Here is a 21,826-nt window from a genome sequence, read left to right on the forward strand (position 1 = left end):
GGAGATCGAGACCATTCTGGCTAATACGGTGAAACCCCGTCTCTACTAAAAATACAAAAAAAAAAAAAATTAGCCAGGCGTGGTGGTGGGCGCCTGTAGTCCCAGGTACTTGGGAGGCCGAGGCAGGAGAATGGCAGGAACCCGGGAGGCGGAGCTTACAGTAAGCAGAGACCACACCACTGCACTCCAGCTTGGGCAACAGAGCATCTCAAAAAAGAAAGAAAGAAAGAAAATGCTGTTTTAAGTGAACAGACCCAGAAAAGAGGATAAAACTTCTGGTGTGGAGGCAGGGCTTTTAAGGTAGGTGGCCTTAACTTTGGGGGCCCAGCTAGGGCAAGAAACTTAACCAGGTCTTCAATTCTCTGCTTTCCTCATCTGTAAAATGGGGATAGATATGGAAAATGTACATTCAAATATAACTCCGTTGGCTGTAATTCTCTATCTGGTCCTGTCCTCAAATACAGGCAGAGTAGAGTTCTTATGTTGTGAGGTAGTGGGGTGGGACAAGAATGGAGGGAATGTGACGCCAGGTAGGGAAATAATTGACCCATGAAGGCAGGATCATTTCCTGTGGTATTTAAACCGGAATAGATGATAGCCACCAGGGGGCAGCAAACCGTAGCTGGGATTGGGACAGATCTGGACCAAGTATTGGGAACTCGGGTACTCCCAGCCGGCTAGCAGTGCATGCCGGCTTGCCTGGTTGGTTGATTGGTTGGTTGGTTGGTTGGTTGGTTGGTTGGTTGGTTGGTTGGTTGGTGGGTTGGTTGGTTGATTCACAATTATGCAGCTTGTGTTTTTCTTTATTGAATTTTGTGGGAACTTCTCACCACATAATAAAGGGGGAGGCTCCATTCTAAGGAAGGCTGTTGTAAGGAATAAGACATGTATGGAAGATGCCTGGTGCATGGGAGGTGGTCAGTAAACGGTAGCTTAGGTGACTAATAATGGTAGCCTTGGCCAGGCATGGTGGCTCATGCCTGTAATCCCAGCACTTTGGGAGGCTGAGGCGGGTGGATCACCTGAGGTCACCAGCCTGGCCAACATGGTGAAACTTCATCTCTACTAAAAGTACAAAAATAAGCTAGGTGAAGTGGCACACACCTGTAGTCTCAGTTACTTGGGAGGCTGAGGCAGGAGAATCACTTGAACCCAGGAAGCAGAGGTTACAGTGAGCAGAAATTGTGCCACTGCACTTGAGCCTGGGTGACAGGGCGAGACTCTATCTCAATAAATAAATAAATAAATAAATAAATAAATAAAATAATGGTAACGTTGTAGAACCTGTGACCCCACTCAACATCAGGCCAGCCTGCTATAAGTTTCCTCTTCCTGAGGGAATTGCATTTTTAACTGGCTCCCAGGTGAGGCTTCCTGGGCAAGAAAAGTTTGAGAACCTGCCCCAGGCCTCTCTTGTGGGGAGCTGTCATTTACTGACTGGTCTGGCACTGATCCTCAGTCGGTATGTGCCCTGGTCTAATATAAAGACAGGCGTGGCGTGACGTCTTTGTCCCTAGGTGGGTCTCCCCTCCATTCCCTCGGGTTTGCTTTTCTGTAGCTCTGTACAGGGTTCAGTGGCCGCATATGCTGATACTTTTAGGGAGGGAAGGCTCTCTGCTTTCAGCCATTTCTTGCAGGAGCCACTGAGTTAGACATGATCAAATATTTACTTATAATAATCATAACAATCATAATAACTAATACTTATTGAGTACTCACTACATGTCAGTTATTATTCTAAGATCTTGACATATCAACTCAACTAATCCTCAACCGCTCTAGGAAGGCAGCACTACTGTTGTCCCATTATGTAGATGAGGATTTGGGGGTTCAAAAGGGTTAAATCATTTGTCCAAATTCAGACCCCAGTAAGTGGCAGGGCTAAAATTTGAATTCAGGCACCTGGGTTCCTAATTTACTACACTCTACAAATACATTCTGTGTAAAATATCCAGCTTGCCCAAGGTGACTTCCTGCCAGACCATCGCCGCCCAGCCTGGAGCTAGTCATGAGCAAATCCAACCAGCACAGACCCTGCTCTGGCCTGCCCACGGGCCACATGAGTGGAAACTTGCTTGTTTTCACCATCAACTCTCGCAGGCACCTAAACTGCAGGGTGCACTGTTGATGTGGCACATTATAAGCTAATCAGATCAATGCAGAAAAAGCAAATTACCTGTAATTAGAGACAATTAGTGAAATAGTAAGGTTATGCCCATATAAAACAATGTCTAATGCAGGGCCCGTGGCCAGGGCAGAACCTGCAGCTTCCTCAGGGATGGCTTGGTCTGGGCCTGCTGCCACTCGTTGGCCCTGGCCCCTGCATCTCCCCTCCTCCCTGCCGCCCTCCTTGGTGCCCTTACCCACAGTAGCTGTCAATCCGGTGGCGAAGGAATTCTGGTGCAGCAGGTGCAGGAAGGATGTTTTGCCCACGTTGGAGTCTCCCAGAAAGATGACATGGAAGAGGTAATCAGGGTTGACCTGGGGTCCCCCTCTAGCCATGGGGTCTCCCCCGGATGGGGTCAGCCCAGCCTCCCTGGAGTCCGTTCCTGGATCTTCAAGCCTGCTCTCTGCCCTTGGTTCCCCGGAGTGAGGGGGGCCTTGCTCTTCTGCGTGAGCAGTCATGAGGGATGGCCTGGGTTGGGCTTCCTGCTCAGCCATGGTGGGAGGGGTTCGCGTGGGTTCCTTGGGTCCTGCTCCAGCCCCAGGCTGAGCCCTTCCAGGAGGAGAGCCCCTTGGAGGTGCCGGTTTTCCAGGAGCGGGGTCTTCTGCTTCCGCCTGAGCCTGTGGTGTGGCAGATGGGGGAGAAACAAGCAGAGAATCTTGCTGGGGGAGTAGCGAATGCGCAGTTTCCAGGCCGTGAGCTTCAACTGACTGCTCTGAACTGAGGTCCTGTTCACCTCGGCCCTCTTGTTTTCCTTCCTCAGACCTGGGTTCCTCTTCTAGCCCCTGTTGGGGGAGGGCAGACAGCTCACCCAGCCCAAGGACCCGGCCATGAGCTTCTCTTAGCCCCTCAGGAAGGCCCTCCTGCACCACTGGGCCTGCGTGGCCCTGCTCCAACCTCTCTGTGGGCAGCGGACCCACAAACTCCAGGCCCTGGAAGGGCTCAGTTGGCCCCAGGGTGAGGGCTCTGGCCCTCTGGGCCCCCGGTCTTGGCTCAGAGCCAGTGGCATGTAAGTTCTGCTGGAGGGTATCTCTCTGCCTGGGCGGCTTGGCTGGGCCCACTCCTGTGAAGGCAGTTGTGGGCGAGGGTCCGGGCTGGGTTTCTGGCTCAGTCATGGTGGGAGGGGTTTGTGTGGGTTCCTGGGGTCCTGGTCCAGCCCCAGGCTGAGCCCCCCTGGGAGGAGCCCAAGACCCAGGGTCCTTGTCATCTGGGTCAGAGGCCTGGATCTGTTTGCTGGACCCAGCTGGGGCCTGGGGAGGGGGAGGGGGCCCATCCTCCAAAGGAATGAGCACTTTGAATGCAGGTGCCACCAGGCTTCCTGAGAGACCCCAGAGGAGGCGGCCCTTGGGGGTGGACCCCGGCTCCTGGTTGGGGTCCAGGTCGTGCGGTTCGACAGGCTGCTCTGCACTAATGTCCTGCTCATCTGGGTCCACTCCTTTACTGTCCTTGGCGCTAAAAGGCACCCCAGGGGGGGTCCTTGGAGCCCCATCTGGATCTGAAGATGGCTCCTGACCAAATAGTAAAGCCTGTGGCTCTGAGATGGAGATCTGCCTGACCACACGGGGTGTCTGGGGGCCTGAGGCGGCTCTTGGGGTCGGGGGCGGGCTCCAGCAGAGCTGCAGGGCTCCGTGCGGAGGGCTGCCAAAGTTGCTCAGGAGCTGGTCCCAGTCATCATTGTCCCCAAATAGCCCAGGCAGGGGGGCCTCCTCAGGGGAGACAGCCTGAGGGTCTGGGGTCTTCTCACCCACTCCAGGAACACTGGAAAGGAAGCAGGGAAGCAAAGATCAGGGGAGGGGCAGGTAGGTGGTGTCACATCCATCCTACCTGCAGCCCTCACCATCGCTTGCTCTCCCCATGGCCAGGCCTCCTCCCAGTCCTTGCTCAGGTAATCCTTCTCACCTGGCGTGTGCTCCCCACTCCTCCTCCTCATTCAATCTCATCCATCCTGAAGACCCACATGAAGCCTCACCTCCTCCAGGAAGCCTTCTTTGATCATTCTGGCCCATCCCACTCCTCTGAGCTATAACAAGTAGAGCGAGTGCCTACTAGGGATCTTGCACTGCACTAAGCCTTTGTGTGTGTGTGTGTGTGTGTGTGTGTGTGTGTGTACATGTACACCCACACACGTGCATGTTTTAATTCTAGCTATGTGGTCTTGGGCACAGGTGTTTCCCTTTTTTGTGCCCCAGTTTCCTCATCTCAGAAATGGGCGTGATAGTTCCAGCTTGGCAGAGGGTGGGGTTTAAGGAAGGAAGCTGTGTGTGCACTGCGTGCTAGCTAGATCCTTAGAGAACTCAGAGTTGCCCACTGGTTCCAGGAGGCCCCTAGAGTCCACCTCAGTCCAGGGATAGCAGCCACTTGCCTCCGTTTCTCCTCCACCTGCCAGGACACCCGGCCCCTGGCGGCGTCCAGGCGCTCCCTGGTCACCTGCAGCTGCCCCTGCACCTCCTCCAGCCGCCCAGCCAGGTCACGCTTGGCCTCCTGCAGCTGCTGGTTCTCTGAGGCAGCCTCCTGATGTGTGCTCCTGAGGTGGGAGAGCTGGGCCTCCAGCTGCAGGGTGGAGGGTGAGGCAGAGAGAAGCCCAGATGCCCTCCAGGGCAGCAAAAAGCCTCCCAAGGCCATTGTGAGACACAGACTCCCACCCCCTGTCCAGGCTCCTGGAGACCCAGCTTAAATCAGAGTAGGAGTGGGCGGTTATCCCTCCTTGGCCTAACTAGCTCCATTAGCTCCTGTCCAGGAGGGGCACTGGAAATCCTGAGGCAGGGAGGGCAGGGAGACTATGTGAGAAACAAAACCCAGCAGTGCCACAGAGGCCCCACACCTAAACCAGATCCCACCCTCCTCTACTCAGAGCCCTGCAATGGCTGCTGGCTCCTGAGACCATCTGGTCTACAGGGGGCTCCTGATCCAACAGCAAATCACATGACCGAGGGAGGAAACGCTGCCTGGCCAGGTGCAGGGAAAGGTAAGCTCTTGCAATGGCCTCTGGGGCCCTGAACAGTCTCCCTGCAGCCTCCTCACCTCCCCTCATGACCCTCATCTCCTTTCCTATGGCTGTTCCCTCTCAGTCTGTTCCAGTCCACAGCTCTGCTTACTGTTCCGTGAACTTCCACAGCGCATGCCCGCTCAGGGCCTTCGCACCTGCTGTTCCCTCTGCCTGGATGCCCTTCCCCAGCATATCACACTTCTTCAGGTCTTCGCTCCAATGTCATCATCTCAGCCAGGCCTTCCTTGACTCCCTTCTCAACTTACTTGACTACGATTTCAACTTCCCCAACTCTTCTATCCCCCTTCCCTGTTTTACTTTATTCTCCTTAGCACTGATCACCATCTCCTATATTATGTATGTCACCTGTCTCCCTGACTAGATGGTAACTCTGTGGGCAGAAGTTTGTGTCTGTCATGATCCTCAGAACCTGGAACAGTGTCTGGCACATAGTTGGTGCTGGATAAGTAGTTGTGGGGTGAAGGAATGAATGGTTGGAGGGGAGAGGCTTCACGTTCACAGGGGACAGGACAAAACGGCCCCAGGTGTAAAGCCCTATCTCTTCTCTTGGCAGGAGGGGCCTGCCTCAGTTTCCAAGGAGCAGCTGCAGAGGCACCTGGGATATCAACCTGGTAACAGGGCCAGCCCAGGCCATGGTGAGGAAGGCTCGGGGAATCTTGTCCCGGGCTGAAGGGATGCTTGTTGTCCTGGTTACAGCAGAGGACAATTTTACCAAGGTCAGAGGTCCCCAAGTTGAGGAAGGAAGAGACAGTGGGGCAGGGTCTCAGACCCGAACGCTCAACCACAACCACAGGGCCAGGCTATAAGACCTGCAGTGTCAGGGCAGCAGGTAACCTGACCCTAAGCAGGAAGCTAGGTCAGTTTCAGAGATGGAACAACTGATGCATAAACTACTATGTACCAGGCACTGTCTTAGGCCCTCCCATGTAGTACTTCTAATCATCACAGTACCTACTAAGGCAGGAGTTCTGATTTCCATGTCTCTGATAGGAAACTGAGGCTCGTAGATATTAAAAACCTGTTCGGAAGTGGGTTTCTGGGAAACCCCGTCACTCACCTCCCTCTGGCCCTCAGCTAGTCGCTGCACCTCGCGCTCCTTGGCTTCTAGGACGTCCTGCATCTGGGAGGTGAGGGCCAGGCCCCGAGAGTCGCTCTGTGGAGTAGGTAGATTCAGCCCTCACCCTGCAGACTCTTAAGAGCCAGCCGGGCAGGCCAGCCCTTCTCACACTCCACCTCCACCACCTGGGATGCCTGGGCCAGGATGTCCCAGCAGGGAGGGTTCTCAGGATAACACCCCCAGTTCCAGCCTAGATTGTGGCAACAAGGAGACTTGGCAGAGATGGGAAAGGGGCCCAGGTTCGACATTCCCCACCCCATCTCTTGGGGAACACAAGCTGCTCAGGGGAGAGGATTTACTCCAGCAGCCTCCTGCACCCCACCCTGGTCAGTCACTGGTCCCACTCCTTAGCCAGCAGAGGTGTCCCGGGCAGTGGGAAGGAGGCAGGCTGCCGGCAGGAGCCCACCTCAGCCTGCAGCTGCTGCTTCTCCTGGCGGATCTGCTGCTCCATCTCCTCATAGAGCTGCTGGACCTCGCGGTGGTGGTCAGAGTCACACCTGGGAGGAGGAGGAGTTGGGGCCAGGCAGCCCATTAGCGCCTCTGGGAGCCTGCTGCTGGCAGGGGCAGTCTGGGCTTGGGTTTGGAATCCATCCTATTGCTTTCCTCACTCTGCCAGCAGTCACTGACCTCTGTCACTCTGAGAACAGCCATCCCAATAACAACCTGCTGACCCACATAACTTTGACATTGGTCCTGCTAATCCTATCATGCCAACCCTTGTAACCATCACCAGTTCCCCTGGCCAGGGTCTCATTGTCCTCATCACCCCATCACTCAGTCCCACCTCCCTCTTTCACCATCCTTCTGCCCCTATAACCCAACTCCAGGGTCACCACATGCATTGCAATCTACGGGAGCAGGCCCCTGGAGTTGGGCGTCACAGCAGGTCCTGTACCAAGACACACACTGCCATTCCCACTCCTGCCATCACTAACTCTACCCTCCCCACCAGGTCCCCTGAGCCACCTCTTTCTCCAGCGTAGCTCTGCCCTATCCAGCTCACAGGCCCGGCTGTAGAAGGAGCTGGGGAAATTCAATCAGATTCCACTGGAATGTGAAGAGCACCTACTTCAAGTCAGACACCCGGCCGGGCCCCCCCCACTCACTTCCTCAGGGTCAGCTCCAAGGCCTCCTTGTCTGCCTGGGCCTCCTGCAGGCGGCTGGTCATCTTGGCCAGAAAGCCTGCCAGGTTGCCTGCCAGCTGGGGCTCCTCCTGCCGCAGCTGCCCCCACAGCTGCCAGATTTCTGTCTGCCTGGGGAGGGGAGGACAGCCAGAGATGGGAGGGTCGGACACGAGGTGGGATGGAGAAGCAAGGGGAGCCCCACTCCTCAGTTTTCACGACAGCACTCCAAGAGACTTTGGCACCTGGGCCAAATCTATTGACACCCTACAAGATGCAACTCAAATGCCACCTCCCCCAGGAATCGTTCCCAGGTGTGCCCTCTCCCTTCTTGAACCCCTGCCACACTTTGTCTCTCTATGATTCTGCAATAGTGGGATGGGAGGATTTGGGATCCTGATGGCCCAGGGCTTCCATCTGCCCTCTCTCTTCTCTCACTCTGAGGCTGTGTGACCTTCAGCAAGTCCCAAGCCCTCTCTGGGCTCGTTTGTAAAATGGGGTGGGGGCTGATACCTGCCAAGCAAGGTCATTGAGGAATGAGAGACGCCTGATGAAAGCACCAGCTCAGGGCCTGCTACACGGTTGGCACCCGATAAAGGCTGCTTTCACATGGATTTAATTAAGTCGTGAGGACGGATGCCAGAGGGCTGAGCCTAGGCCAAGCTGCCAAGTGAATAAAAGGCTCCCCACCCCCTTGCCCTGCCAGTCTACACCCTAAGTCCCACCCTGCCTGCCTCACAGCACCTGGCCCCACCCTCCAGGAGCCAAGCGTGAGGAATCTCGTCCTCACAGAACCCCACGGGGGCGGTGAGCAAACCTGGGCCAGTGGGTGAGGGTGATGCCGCCACTGGTTCTAACAGACCCTGGGGGTCCTAGAGAGGGATGTTTGCAGGCAGGGCTCCCTTTCTTTCTCTCTCTCTCTCTCTTTTTTCTTTTTTTGAGACAGAAACTTGCTCTGTTGCCCAGGCTGGAGTGCAGTGACACGATCTCGGCTCACTGCAACCTCTGCGTCCCAGGTTCAAGCGATTCTCCTGCTGCGATTCTCCTGCCTCAGCCTCCCGAGTAGCTGGGATTACAGGCATGTGCCACCATGCCTGGCTAATTTTTGTATTTTTAGTAGAGACGGGGTTTCATCATGTTGGCCAGGCTGGTTGGAACTCCTGACCTCAGGTGATTCACCTGCCTCAGCCTCCCAAACTGTTGGGATTACAGGCGTGAGCCAGGCCAGGGCTCCCCTTCTCTAAGCAAAGGCAACTCCTTATACCCAGAGCCTCAGATGGATGGGAGGAAATGCACTTCTGTCTCCAAACCTGTTCAACCCGGGGCACAAAATGCCTGAAATCACCCCCAACTCCAGGAATCCTCACTGAGTTAAGAAAGGCACCTGCAGGGATTCCCATGGTTTTAAGAATTCAAGGGCCCTTGGGAAGCTGAGCCCACTTGTTAGTCCTCCTGAAGAGTGACCCTACAGGGCAGGACAGGGCAGGGAGGTGCGGGGGTGGAAATGACTCCCCATAAGCAGGCATCCTCTGCATGTGGTTTTAACCCCAACTTTTAGGCTCATTCTGCAGCCCAGGAAACAGAGGTCAGAAGCGAAGCCATCCCTGTGGCTTAGCCAATGGCCAAGCTGGGATTTGCACCTGGCTCTACCTGGCACCTGCCCTCTTGATGCTGTGTCCAGGAGAGCCCCTGCTGTCAATGGCTGGCAGAGCCTCTCCCCATGCACATGCTGCCCTGGCCTTACTTGGGAAGTAAGTGTCCAGTCCCCAGCTGCTCTATGAAGGCAAGGAATGCCTCCTTCTCCTCAGCATCGGCCTCCTCCAGAGCTGGGAAACTGGTGGTAGCAGACACCCGCTTAGAGGGCAGTGGCTTCCTTCTGCGGAGCCTGTGGGAGCTCTGGCTGGAGCCAAAGATGTTTTCTGTGGACAGAGACGGACAGAGTGGAGCACAGCGGTGTTGGGCCCAGGTGCCTGGCCTCCCACCCAGCCCTGCTCCAGCCCTCAGGGAAGGAATTCTGCCTGTGCCAGTCACATTTATACAGGGCTATATTCATCTATTTCTCAAATCAACCTTAGGAGTCTACTTAAGGTAGTCATTTTACAGATGAGCGTCTGAGGCCCAGAGACACCAAAAGACTTGCTGGAAATCACACCACACCTCCAAGGCGGTGAATAAACTCTTCATGCACTCAATCAAGGGATATATATCGAGCATCTACATGACAAAAGTAACCAAAATCCCTAACATGAGGCTGACATTCTAGTGCAGGTTGAAAAGAATATATATATATATATGTATGTGCGTGTGTATATATATGTGTGTGTGTGTGTGTGTGTGTGTATTTTAAGCCAACCTGCTAAGTGAGCCAAAGGAATATAGGAATATGCAGGGTAATTTCCACTGAGAGACCGGGAGGATCGACTTAGATGAGGCGGCTAGCAGTGGCCTAAGGAGGTGACACTGGAACTGAGATGTGAATTCCAAGAAGGAGCAAATCCTGTGCACTCCAAGAAGTGTGTGCCTGGCAAAGAGAACAGCACTGCAGGTGCCCTGAGGCAGGAGCCGGGCTAGCAAGATGGATGGGGTGAATGGCACTGAATGAGCCAGCGAGGTTGGCAGCATCTGGAGGGTACAGGCCCTGCAGGCCCCAGGAAGGGGCTTCCAGTTTGTCCCACAGGCACTGGGAAGTCTGGCGTGGCAGGCATGATTGGATTTGCGAATGAAGACGGCCCCAAGGCTGTGTGGACAACAACGCGCCCTCTGCGCTGCACTCCCACCGGCAATTCCTCTTGCCCAGCCCTTGAGTTCTCCTCCCAACTCTCAGCTTCTCCATTGCCAGCACTGGAGGAGCCTCCTGCTGGAGTGGGCCCACGCGTAAATGCAGATTCCTGGCCTCCTTCTCTGCTGGTCTCCAGGCTTTTGGAGACTCAGCTGACCTGAGAACTCTGGGTGGCTTTGTGGACACTGAAGGCTGATCTGGGTCTTGCAGGGGCTCTGTGAGGACACCACACCTTTCATTGTCTGGGCCGGAAGGTCTTCCCACGGAGAGGATTAGCGGGAGGATTGTGCCCTGCTGGTCCTGGGCTCCCTAAGTCTTGTCAGCCCTTCTAGAGAGGCATGTGCTGGGGCGGCCCTGCCCAGTGGGAGCTCAGTACCTGGAAAGCCCCCACCCCTAAATATCACCCTCTGCTGCTCCCTGGCCCATGGAATTCCCCTAACCAAAGCCACAATGTTACGGAAACAAATCTGTGGTGTCAAGACCTCTGGCTCAGGAGAAGCCTTTTACTGAGAAGACATGGGAGGAGCAAGCCCAGAGGCCTCCCTGGAGGCAGGGGGGTGGGGGCGTGGAATGCACGGGGGAGGGCCCCGGACCACTCTGGCAGCCAGGGATGTGGGGTGAAAGTCCCTGGGAAAAGGGTTGCCTTTCTAACGACCCAGTCTAGCCCCATGCAGGGCACGCTGCACGGGACACCTGGGTGCCCAGAGGCCCTCCAAGGACAGACATACTGAGTCCAGAGCTGAATTCTTCAAGTGACAGATGTCCCTTCCGCTCCACGTCCACCCAGTCGAAGATCATCTCTGACTCCTCCTTGCTGCCCAGGAAGCTGAACTTGGCCACCTGGAAGGAATGGGCAAGGTGGGCAGGTGTTCCCACCGGGGAAGACTCTCACCCTCCAAAACGGAGAGATGTTTGTCTTCAGCCACCCCTACCTCACCTCGCCCTAATGTCAGAGTCCCCCCAGTAACCTGACCCAGGGCCTAAGCTTGACATTCCCAACCCCACCCAAGGCAGCCCTCCCAGCAGGGCCATGAACTGGCTCCAGCCCTTTTCACTCTCTCCATCCAAAATCAAAACGTACCTGTCCTAAGTCCCATGTCTTCAGGAACTTGATAAAGGACAGCAGCCAACACTCCCCAGAATGTCGTGATCAGTGTCCAAAAATTATCTGAGGCCGGGCATGGTGGCTCATGCCTGTAATCCCAATAGTTTGGGAGACCGAGGTGGGCAGATCACCTGAGGCCAGGAGTTCAAGACCAGCCTGGATAACGTAGTGAAAATCCGTCTCTACTAAAAATACAAAACTTAGCCGGGCATGGTGGCAGGTGGCTATGTTCCCAGTTAATTGGGAGACTGAGGCAGGAGAATCACTTGAACCCAGGAGGCAGAAGTTGCAGTGAGCCAAGATGGTGCCATTGCACTCCAGCTTGGGTGACAAGAGTGAAACTCCGTTTCAAAAAAAAACAAAAGTCAATAAGTGACATAAAATCTTCTATAAGAGTTCAGTTTATATATCACGGCCTACAGGTCATGATTTTACCTTTTTGAAAATTATAACAAGTTTTGGACTAAGGTCTATGGAGATGGCCCAGTGGGCTCATCTGGCAGAACCAAGTAGCCTGCATGGCTGCACAAGCACATGTCATGGGCTCTTTTAGCCCACGTGCTTTGGCTCTCAGAGGGAATCCCAAGCATAATAGAACTTGGAGTTTGCTGATTCTCTGTTTCTCTAGTTACTTTGTTTTCCTTTTTGCAAATTGCGTGTTTTTATCTGGGGCTGCACATGAATGATAAGTTATTCCCCATTGGTGGCAGTAGTGATGGTCTGGTCTAAACCAGTGATGGTCTTTATGTTCTATTTGGTGATCTCTGGGGGATGTATCATGGAGACCTAATGCCTGTTGGTTGAAAAATAACAGAAAAACTAGTTTGCTAATCGTTTTGTTGTTGTTGTTGTTGTTTGTTTTTCTATTTGTGATCTCAAATTAGTTAAGAATTCCAGGCTGGGCGCAGTGGCTCATGCTTGTAATCCCAGCACTTCGGGAGGCCGAGGCGGGCAGATCACTTGCGGTCAGGAGCTGGAGACCAGCCTGGCCAACATGGTGAAACCCCGTCTCTACTAAAAATAAAAAATTAGCCAGGCGTGGTCGTGGGCGCTTGTAATCCCAGCTACTCGGGAGACTGAAGCAGGGGAATCACTTGAACCTGGGAGAAGGAGGTTGCAGTGAGCCAAGATTGCACCACTGCACTCTAGCCTGGGTGACAGAATGAGACTGTACCTCAAAGAAAAATAATTTCATATCCACTGGGAAGGAGAACAGCTCTTTGAGATCTGAATAGGTGAAGTTTCATGTTGCTGTTCAGGTTTTTTTGAGACGGAGTCTCACTGTCATCCAGGCTGAAATGCAGTGGTGCAATCTTGGCTCACTGCAACCTCCACCTCCCGAGTTCAACCTATTCTCCTGCCTCAGCCTCTTGAGTAGCTGGGAATTACCTGCGCCCGCCACCACACCTGGCTAGTTTTTGTATTTTTAGTAGAGATGGGGTTTCACCATGTTGGCCAAGCTGGTTTCAAACTCCTGACCTCAGGTGACCCACCCGCCTCAGCCTCCCAAACTGCTGGGATTACGGGCGTGAGCCACCATGACCAGCCTGCTATATTTACTTTTGATCTGTGGCTGAAACTGTAGAAGTGAAGCAAGACATTCTCTGTGTGTCTGTATATCTATACGTCTGTAATAGAAAGGCCTTTAACTCTTTTTTATTTTATTTATTTATTTTTTGAGATGGAGTCTCACTCTGTCACTCAGGCTGGAATGCAGTGGCGCAACCTCAGCTCACCACAACCTCCACCTCCTGGGTTCAAACGATCCTCCTGCCTCAGCCTCCCAAGCAACTGGGATTACAGGCATGTACCATCACACCCGAAAGGTCTTTAACTCTTATTGTCAGCGTGAAATACTGTTGTACATCTGGAAGGTATTAATAGCTTAGTGTGCTATGTCTCTTAAAGGAGTTCTGTGTTGATTAGTTTATAGAGACAAATAAGTGATTATATAAATCTAATGCTCCTAAAAATAACAGAAAATAACTGAAATTTGAATGCTTTAAATGTGTTAGACTTAAAACAATTCTTCTTAGAAATCGCTAGCTCAGAAAAATTTTTCAGGAGCCAGGTCCATATAATTAACATGATTCTTTGAACAAATTAGACTGATTTAATAATTGTTTTGACAAAACACATATAATAGCTATCTGTCTTTTCTGTGCTTTATGTTAAGTATAATACAAGTATACATTCTGTTTTTCATAAGTCTATATTTATTTTCTGTGAAGAAACTAGTTAATCTAGATTTCCTATACTTCTCATTTCGACTTTCAGATCAAATAAGTCAACTTTATCTTTACATATGTTTAAGATTATAAACATGTAAATCTGTGCCCCACTAAATTGATTAATTATTCTAACAAATAAATTTTGTATCAACAGTAATTATATTTTCTAGTGTGTTACCTTAACCACAGTTTCCAAGATTCTTAGGTAACTTTAGAATTTTGAATTAATATTGAAGTACATTATTTAATAAATAATTTTTGACTATCTGGATAATTTCTAAAACAAATTTAATACTGAAACATTGGTTGCTAATCATAATTTTAAGTTGATATATTTTTTACTTCTTATTTTCACATGCTAGAAAGTAGTTATATCTTTGGGTAATGTTAACAAATGAATTCATTATTTTCTGCTTTAAAAAGTTGTGCAGGCTGGGTAAAGTGGCTCATGCCTGTAATCCTAGCACTTTGGGAGGCCACGGCAAGTGGATCACCTGAGGTCAGGAGTTCAAGACCAGCCTGGCCAACATGGTGAAACCCCCTCTCTACTAAAAACAGAAAACTTAGCCACACGAGGTAGCGCATGCCTGTGATCCCAGCTACTCTACTTGGGAGGCTGAGGCAGGAGAATCACTTGATCCCAGGAGGCGGAGGTTACAGTGAGTCAAGATCACGCCACTGCACTCTAGCCTGGGTGAGAGAGCAAGACTCCATCTCAAAAAAAAAAAAAAAAGTTGTGCAAAAGAAAGTGGTGGAGACTCAGATATTTGCCATATTCATAGCAGTATTATTCACAATCGTCAAAAGAATCCACCCAGGTGTTCACGGACAGATAAGAGGATAGACAAAAATGACATATATGTACAATGGAATATTATTTGGTCTTTAAAAAGAAGAACATTTGGACACATGCTACGATACAGATAAACCTTGAGGACATTCTGCTAAGTGAAATATACCAGTCACTAAAGACAAATACTGTATGATTACATTTCTATGAGGTACCTAGAGTAATCAAAGTTATAGAGACAGAAAGTAGAATAAGGATAGCCAGGGGTTGGGGAGAGGGAAGTATGGGAGTTAACTATTCAATGGGTGCAGAATTTCAGTTTGGCAAGATAAAAGAAGCGTTGGAGATGACTGCGGAAATGGTGGTACAACATCGTGAATGTACTTAATGCCACTAAATAGTACATTTTAAAATAGTTAAAATGATAAATTTTCTGTTATATATATTTGACCACTTTCTTTTTAAGTTGTGTTAGGGATACTCAAGGCTGTAGAAAGTTGGCTTATGTGTATTTGTGAGCTTTGCTTGTCTGCTAAAATTCTTGTATAAGATAGTTCTCAATTATTTACCCTTAGTTCTTCCTGTGAAAGAGGTTAATTACACTGGTTAAAAGTGCAGTTAATACAGGCAGGGCATGGTGGCTCACATCTGTAATCCCAGCACTTTGGGAGGCCTAGGCAGGTGGATCACTTGAGGTCAGGAGTTCAAGACTAGCTTGGCCAACATGGTGAAACCTTGTCTCTACTAAAAATAGAAAAAATCCTTCTGGCATGGTGGCGGGCATCTGTAATTCCAGCTAACTGGGTGGCTGAGGCACGAGAGTAGCTTGAACCCAGAAGGCGGAGGTTGCAGTGAGCTGAGATTGTGCCACTGCACTACAGCCTGGACAACAGAGCAAGACCCTGTCTCAAAACAACGGCAACAACAACAAAAGTTCAATTAACTACAGATGCTTCAGGCTTTACTAGGAGCAACAGCGACAGAGAAACAAAACTTTGTCTGCAAGGAAAATGGGATGCATTGTTGTGTGAAAGCTTCTGGTTATTCTAGAACATGAAAAAGGATAAAAAGGCAAAACTTGAATGGATATAGAATGTTGTAGAAAGTTTGCTGAAAGAGAATTTTATTTGCCTTGATTTATAATGCCTGAGTCTGAAAATAAGCTGTGAAAAGTATTAACATTTTGCCAAATTTGGCCCAGTTTTGATGGGCTTAAAAATTGATAATAAATAGGCTTGGCACAGTGGCTCACGCCTGTAATCCCAGTATTTTGGGAGGCCGAGGCGGATGGATCACATGAGGTTAGGAGTTCAAGACCAGCCTGACCAACATAATGAAACCCATCTCTATTAAAAATAAAAATAAAAAAATAGCCAGACATGGTGGCAGGTGACTGTAATCCCAGCTACTCAGGAGGCTGAGGCAGGGGAATCGCTTGAACCCAGGAGGCAGAGGTTGCAGTGAGCCAAGATCATGCCATTGCACTCTAGCCTGGGTAACAAGAGTGAAACTGTCTCAAAAAATAAAAATAAAAATAAATAAATACATAAAAATAAGTAAAAATAAATAAATAATAAATAAAAACTCATGAAAATTTTATGGCCATGTGTTCTATTAATGCATAACTAGAATTTGGCTTTATCTCTACTAAAATAATAAATTGGTCTTAGAGCTCTTAGCAAGGGTTAAAAAGAGGGTACTGTTTAGCTTCTGTGTAAGCCTCCCAGATAACAGAGATTCCCTATCTCACCAGAATCATTTCCTCTGCTTTGTTTTGACCTTATTATGTCTTAAATTTTTTAAAAAAAGCAGAGGTATCTCCCTTATAAAAAAGCTATCTACTCTTGCAATCATACTACCTTCTTCCATATTTATTTCAAAATCTTTTATTTTATTATTACTTTGATTAAATAGATAAAAAGTAATATTTCTTGGTCTCCCATGACCTCTTAATCTAGTGCCCAAATCTTCTCTAACGGCTCTTTTGATTTTGCCTTCCCAAGATCAGATCCTAAATTTAGAAAAAAAATACAATAAAAATTTTAAGATATCTTTCTCTATATTTTTTAAATACTTCAACACTATTACAAGAACATCATGGGAAGAACAATCAAATCAGAAGAGACCTTCAGGCTTTCCTAGGCTAAATTTTCATGGGCAAAATGCTATTAATATCAATATTTCAGAAATTGCATGCTTTATGGGAAGGTCCTGGAGATTTCTCAATGATTTTGCTATTTATAATATGTTCTTTTTTTTCTTTCTTGAGACAGGGTCTCACTCTGCCGCCCAGGCTAGAGTGCAGTGGTGTGATCATGGCTCACTGCAACCTTGACCTCCCAGGCTCAAGCAATCCTCCCACCTTAACCTCCCAAGTAGCTGGGACTACAGGTGCACACCACCACACCTGGCTAATTTTTTAAAACTTTTTATAGGATGGAATCTCACCATATTGTCTAGGCTGGTCTTGAACTTCTGGGCTCAAGTGATCTTCCTGCCTCAGCCTCCCACAGTCCTGAGATTACAAGCAGTATGTTTTTATCTTCAGGGGAAACACTGATCAAACCATTATGAAATAGTTGTGCATTGTACCCCAGGAGAGAATTTCACTCTCCTCCATTCTGATACTATTAGGTAGTGTAATAAATAACCACAGCCTTTGAGTCTCGTTACTGGACACATTTCTCCTTTCCAATGCCTGCCTGAAGCCTCTGTTATAAGCTGCAGGCCACAGATTGCATCTTCAACAAAGAAAAACAAACTCAAAGTCTAGACAAAAAGGACTGTACCAGGTTCTATGAACTATTTATGCTTCACTTGGTGTAGGCTTCCAAGCTGACAATGGATGACCTTCTGACTGAGTGAGTAGACTGAGAATTCCTACAACTGAGTCCAAAAGCAGACAGCTTACCCAAGATCCAGCAGAACAATAATTAATTACACGGCGTTGATTGAACAGCTGAAGGAAATCTAGTTACGGCTCTTTGTGGCAATACAGTTGATATTATTTTTTATTGTTCTACTTTAATAGATCTCTGAGGAAGTTCTTTCCTGGTCTTGAGCTGTCTCTAACCCTCAGTTTAGTAGATTATACTTTTTTTGTTTTTTTGAGACAGAGCCTCACTCTGTTACCCAGGCTGGAGTGCAGTGGCGTGATCTCGGCTCACTGCAACCTCCACCTCCCAGGTTGAAGCGATTCTTCTGCCTCAGCCTCCCAAGTAGCTAGGATTACAAACACATGCCACCACGCCTGACTAATTTTTGTATTTTTAGTAGAGACAGTGTTTCACCATGTTGGCCAGGCTAGTCAGGAACTCCTAATCTCAGGTGATCTGCCCGTCTCTGCCTCACAAAGTGCTGAGATTACAGGCATGAGCCACGAAGCCCTGCCAGATTATACTTTTGTAAACTGAAATTCAACGTTTCAAGTGGTATCTGAATCTCATTGATCCCCTCATGATTCAGAAACCAATACTTTTAAGCCTGGGCAACATGGAGCAACCCGCAACCCTGCCTCTATAAAAAATACAAAACATCAGCTGGGCATGGTGGCGCATGTCTGTAGTCCCAGCTACTCAAGAGGCTGAGGTGAGAGGATCCCTTGAACCCAGGAGGCGGAGGTTGCAATGAGCCAAGATCGCACCATTGCACTCCAGCCTAGGTGAGAGAGCAAGATCCTGTCTCAAAAAAAGAAAAATCTGCTTTTACAGACTCTTCTTACTTTCCATGATAATATAATTATTTGCACAGGTTCAACAGAATCTTTCCTCCTTTTTTTTTTTAATCAAGATATAATTGGATAAATCAATTGTGTAATCAAGGCCCTACCTGCAGTGTCTTTTATGGGATGTCCTCATTTAATCAGGTGTGACAAGCCTACTATAAGGAATGCCCATGGAGTCAATCCCTACAAAACCCTACCAGGAAGCTGGCCTGGAACCACATGGATTGCTTCCTGGCAGAAGAGGGACCTTAGAAAAATCAGGGACCTCAAGAAGAGAGGAAGTCATTTAAATTTACAGGTGATACAAGTGACAGCTGGTGAAGAGAGTATCTTGGGCTTGCTTTTCTAGCCTTAGGATAGAAGTTGGGTGACCAACTCATCCTAGTTTTCCCAGGACTTTCCAATTTTAGCACTCAAAGTCCCATATCCCAGGTACCCCATTAGTCCTTGGAAAACCGGAACAGTTTGTCACTCCACTTCTATCCTAAGGCTGCAGCTTGGGCAACATAGCAAGACCTCATCTCTACAAAAGTTTAAGAATCGGCCAGGCACAGTTGCATGTGTCTTTAGTCCTAGCTACTTGGGAGCCTAAGGCAAGAGGATCTCTTCAGTCCAGGAGCTTGAGGCTGCAGTGAGCTGTGACTGCACCACTGCACTCCATTCTGGGTAACAGAGTGAGATCCCATCCCTTAAAAAAAAAAAAAAACCAACCTAAGATTATGTATGAAAGCTTCTAGACAGAAGCTAAAATGTCTCAATACTGTCTCTATTTGTAGGGCAAATTCAAAGAGACTCATGTTTAATTATATCCTTGTTGCTCCTATGGAAATAAGCCAATGTAATGACAGCAGCCTTTTATACATGAAGAAAATTTTGGAGATTATCTATGATCACAGAAAAATTATTTGGCCCGGCGTAGTTGCTCATGCCTGTAATCCCAGCACTTTGGGAGGCCAAGGCAGGTGGATCACCTGAAGTCAGGAGTTCGAGACCAGCCTGGCCAACATGGTGAAACCCTGTCTCTACTAAAAATAAAAAAACTAGCCAGGCGTGGTGGTGGGTGCAGGTAATCCCAGCTACTCGGGAGGCTGAAGCAGGGTAATCTCTTGAACCTGGGAGGCAGAGGTTGCAGTGAGCTGAGATCACGCCTCTAAGATCGAGCTGAGAAGAGGGAAGGAAGGAAGGAAGGAAGGAAGGAAGGAAGGAAGGAAGGAAGGAAGGAAGGAAGGAGGGAGGGAGGGAGGGAGGGAGGGAAGGAGGGGAGGGAGGGAGGGAAGGAGGAAATCTGAAACTTGGATATGAGGCAAAAAGAATGCTGGCACAACCCATTGTTTACCTTTCATGAGAAGTCCCAAACTTACTGAAGCCACTAGTAGAATAGATAGCCTGAAAGATTTATGGCCATTAGCCATTTTAAGAATTTAACTCAGTAATTTCATCCTAATACTTTTCTGTCAAATTGCTGGCTTCTCAAATGCTCTTTGAACCAGTCATAACATCTTACTGGTTCCCCCATTCTTTTTTTTTTTTTTTTTTTAGAGATGGAGTCTCGCTCTGTCACGCAGGCTGGAGTGTAGTGGCACGATCTTGGCTCACTGCAACCTCCGCTTCCTCAGGCTCAAGTAATTCTCATGCTTCAGCCTCCCAAGTAGCTGGGATTACAGGCACCCAACACCATGCCCGGCTAATTTTTGTATTTTCAGTAGAGATGGGGGTCTCACCATGTTGGCCAGGCTGGTCTCGAACTCCTGACCTCAAGTGATTTGCCCACCTCGGCCTCCCAAAGTGCTGGGCTTACAGGCATGAACCACAACACCTGGCCACCCTAAGACTCTTTACGGGGACACAGATTTACCGTGGCTGATCTTATGTTTCATTGACGTTTACAGTCGTTGACATGGTTTGATTTCCAGGGCTCTGACTGCTTCCCAAAATAAATGTCCTTGCTCAATGAGCCAAAAATTATAACATTTGCAAATTACTTATTTGGCTTAAAGTCCTTTCACTGGTTAAAAGACAAATGTTTCTGGAAAAGGGCAACACATAAAGCCTTACCAGTCATTTTCACATTAGTATAAACACATCCCTAGCGTTTTCTGAGAGCTCTATATGAGAGAAAGGGGCAGGGGTAGGCAAGACCTGCCTTCCTGTGACGGGGGATTGGGGGTGTCAGGAGCTGCGGAAAGGGGATTCAGAGTTCAAATGGGGGCCTTGGGCTCACCGCCAGGTCCTCGCGGGTGACAAAGCCCCTCTCCTTGGCACCGCAGTCCTGGAAGAAGGCCTGCAGTTCTGCCGCTGCCTGAGAGGACCAAGACTCTGGCTCTGGGGCCACCTCAGCATCTTCACCATCAGCCGGCTCTCTTGTCTGCCTCCGCCGGCTGGAGCCCAGCTTCCGGACTTTTCGAGATGTTCTCTGTCCTGTCTCCATGGTTCGTTGGCCCTGGGGACAGAGGAGTGAGGGGCACTGGGCTGCTGGACAGTCACACCCTCTCGTGGCTCAAAACCTTCCCCTGGCTCCCATCACCTCTGGAAGAAAATCCACTGTGGCTGCTAAAGCCCGGCCTGATGGTGCCCTGCCGGGTCCTCTGACCTCGTCGCCCAGCCGCCTCATGGCCTCTCATCCATTCTGCTCAACGCCTTTGCCCTTTCTAAGTTTCTGCCTGGAATGCCCTTCTCCAGGCTACCCCCCTGCCCTCATCTCTTCAGGCTACTACTCAACTATCGAAGTCTTCTCTGACCATTAGAGAATTTATCCTATTCACACCATGCAGAATCTCTCTCATGTTTTGACCTGGAGGGTGGTTACGCAGGGTTTTCCAGGATCTAGCTGTCTGAAGGGCCATAAACAGCTTCCTGAGCCATCTCTCTGGTGACTCTTCTCGCTCATTGACTCATCCCAGCTGCATCAGGGATCCTTCCACTGACGCCTCCTCCCTCTCTCAGCCTCTCCTCTCCGCCAGCCTTTTTCCTCCAGCACCATGTCTCTAGTCCTTCGACGCATGCAGCCTGGAATCAGTAGCGCCCCTGTGCGGCTCTTAGGGCCCCACATGATGTGGCCTCAGCTTCATCCACCCCACCCCTGTGCCCTTAGGGTCCATGGCAACACTACTGAACCACTCATGGTCCCTGGAATTCCTGATTCCCTCCCACCCTGCTCCCTTTGCCCCAGACTCCACAACTCTCTCACTCCCTTCATAGTTAATACCTTTTGCTTCCTCACTTTACAGGCTGCCTCCTCCAAGAAGCCTTCCCTGCAGTCACCCCGCATTCAAGCTGGGCTCAGTGCCCCCTTGTCCGCGACCCTGCTGTGGTTTGAATGTGTTCCCCAAAGTTCATGTGTTGGAAACTTGATCCCCAATGAGGCAGTGTTGGGCGGTGGGGCCTGGTGGGAATTGTTTGGGTCATGGGGGCACCATCCTCATGAATGGATGAATGCCATTATTGTAAAAGTGAGTTCCTTATAAAAGGATGGACTCAGACCCTCGTGCTCTCTGTCGTCCTTCTGCCTTCCACCAGGAAGACATCACAAGAAGGCCCACGCCAGATTCTACCTCCTCAGTCTTGAACCTTCTAGCCTCCAGAATGATGAGGAAATTCATTTCTGTTCTATGTAAATTTCCCATTCTATGGTATCTGCTATAGCAGTACAAAACAGACCAAGGCAGGCCCCATGCTGCCCCGGCTGTGGATAACACTGTTTATCTAGGTCTATACTGCTCCCCGCCCCTTAGCACATGTTAGGTGCTCAAGTAAGGGGCGTCAAATTCATCATTCATTCACCAGTCACT

The 21,826-nt window shown here is 49.6% G+C and overlaps 1 protein-coding gene across 10 annotated transcripts in view; it reads right to left on the reverse strand.

Moving 5' to 3' along the window:
* RAB44 (RAB44, member RAS oncogene family) overlaps positions 1–21,826 on the reverse strand; it is a 40,541-nt gene that overhangs the window by 8,278 nt on the left and 10,437 nt on the right. For all 10 annotated transcript variants that reach the window (XR_002731719.2, XR_002731721.2, XR_002731720.2 and 7 more), the window contains exons 2-9: positions 20,260–20,478; positions 10,917–11,028; positions 9,154–9,328; positions 7,395–7,541; positions 6,695–6,785; positions 6,229–6,324; positions 4,527–4,714; positions 2,364–3,922 (exon numbers count right to left, since the gene is read on the reverse strand). Coding sequence is in view for 6 of the 10 variants with exons in the window: in XM_023212668.2 (XP_023068436.2) it covers positions 2,364–3,922; positions 4,527–4,714; positions 6,229–6,324; positions 6,695–6,785; positions 7,395–7,541; positions 9,154–9,328; positions 10,917–11,028; positions 20,260–20,466 (2,575 nt within the window). In the remaining 4 variants the exon portion in view is untranslated. The remainder of the gene's footprint in view (positions 1–2,363; positions 3,923–4,526; positions 4,715–6,228; positions 6,325–6,694; positions 6,786–7,394; positions 7,542–9,153; positions 9,329–10,916; positions 11,029–20,259; positions 20,479–21,826) is intronic.

The sequence above is a fragment of the Piliocolobus tephrosceles genome, chromosome 5, assembly GCF_002776525.5.
Source record: "Piliocolobus tephrosceles isolate RC106 chromosome 5, ASM277652v3, whole genome shotgun sequence".
NCBI lineage: Eukaryota > Metazoa > Chordata > Mammalia > Primates > Cercopithecidae > Piliocolobus > Piliocolobus tephrosceles.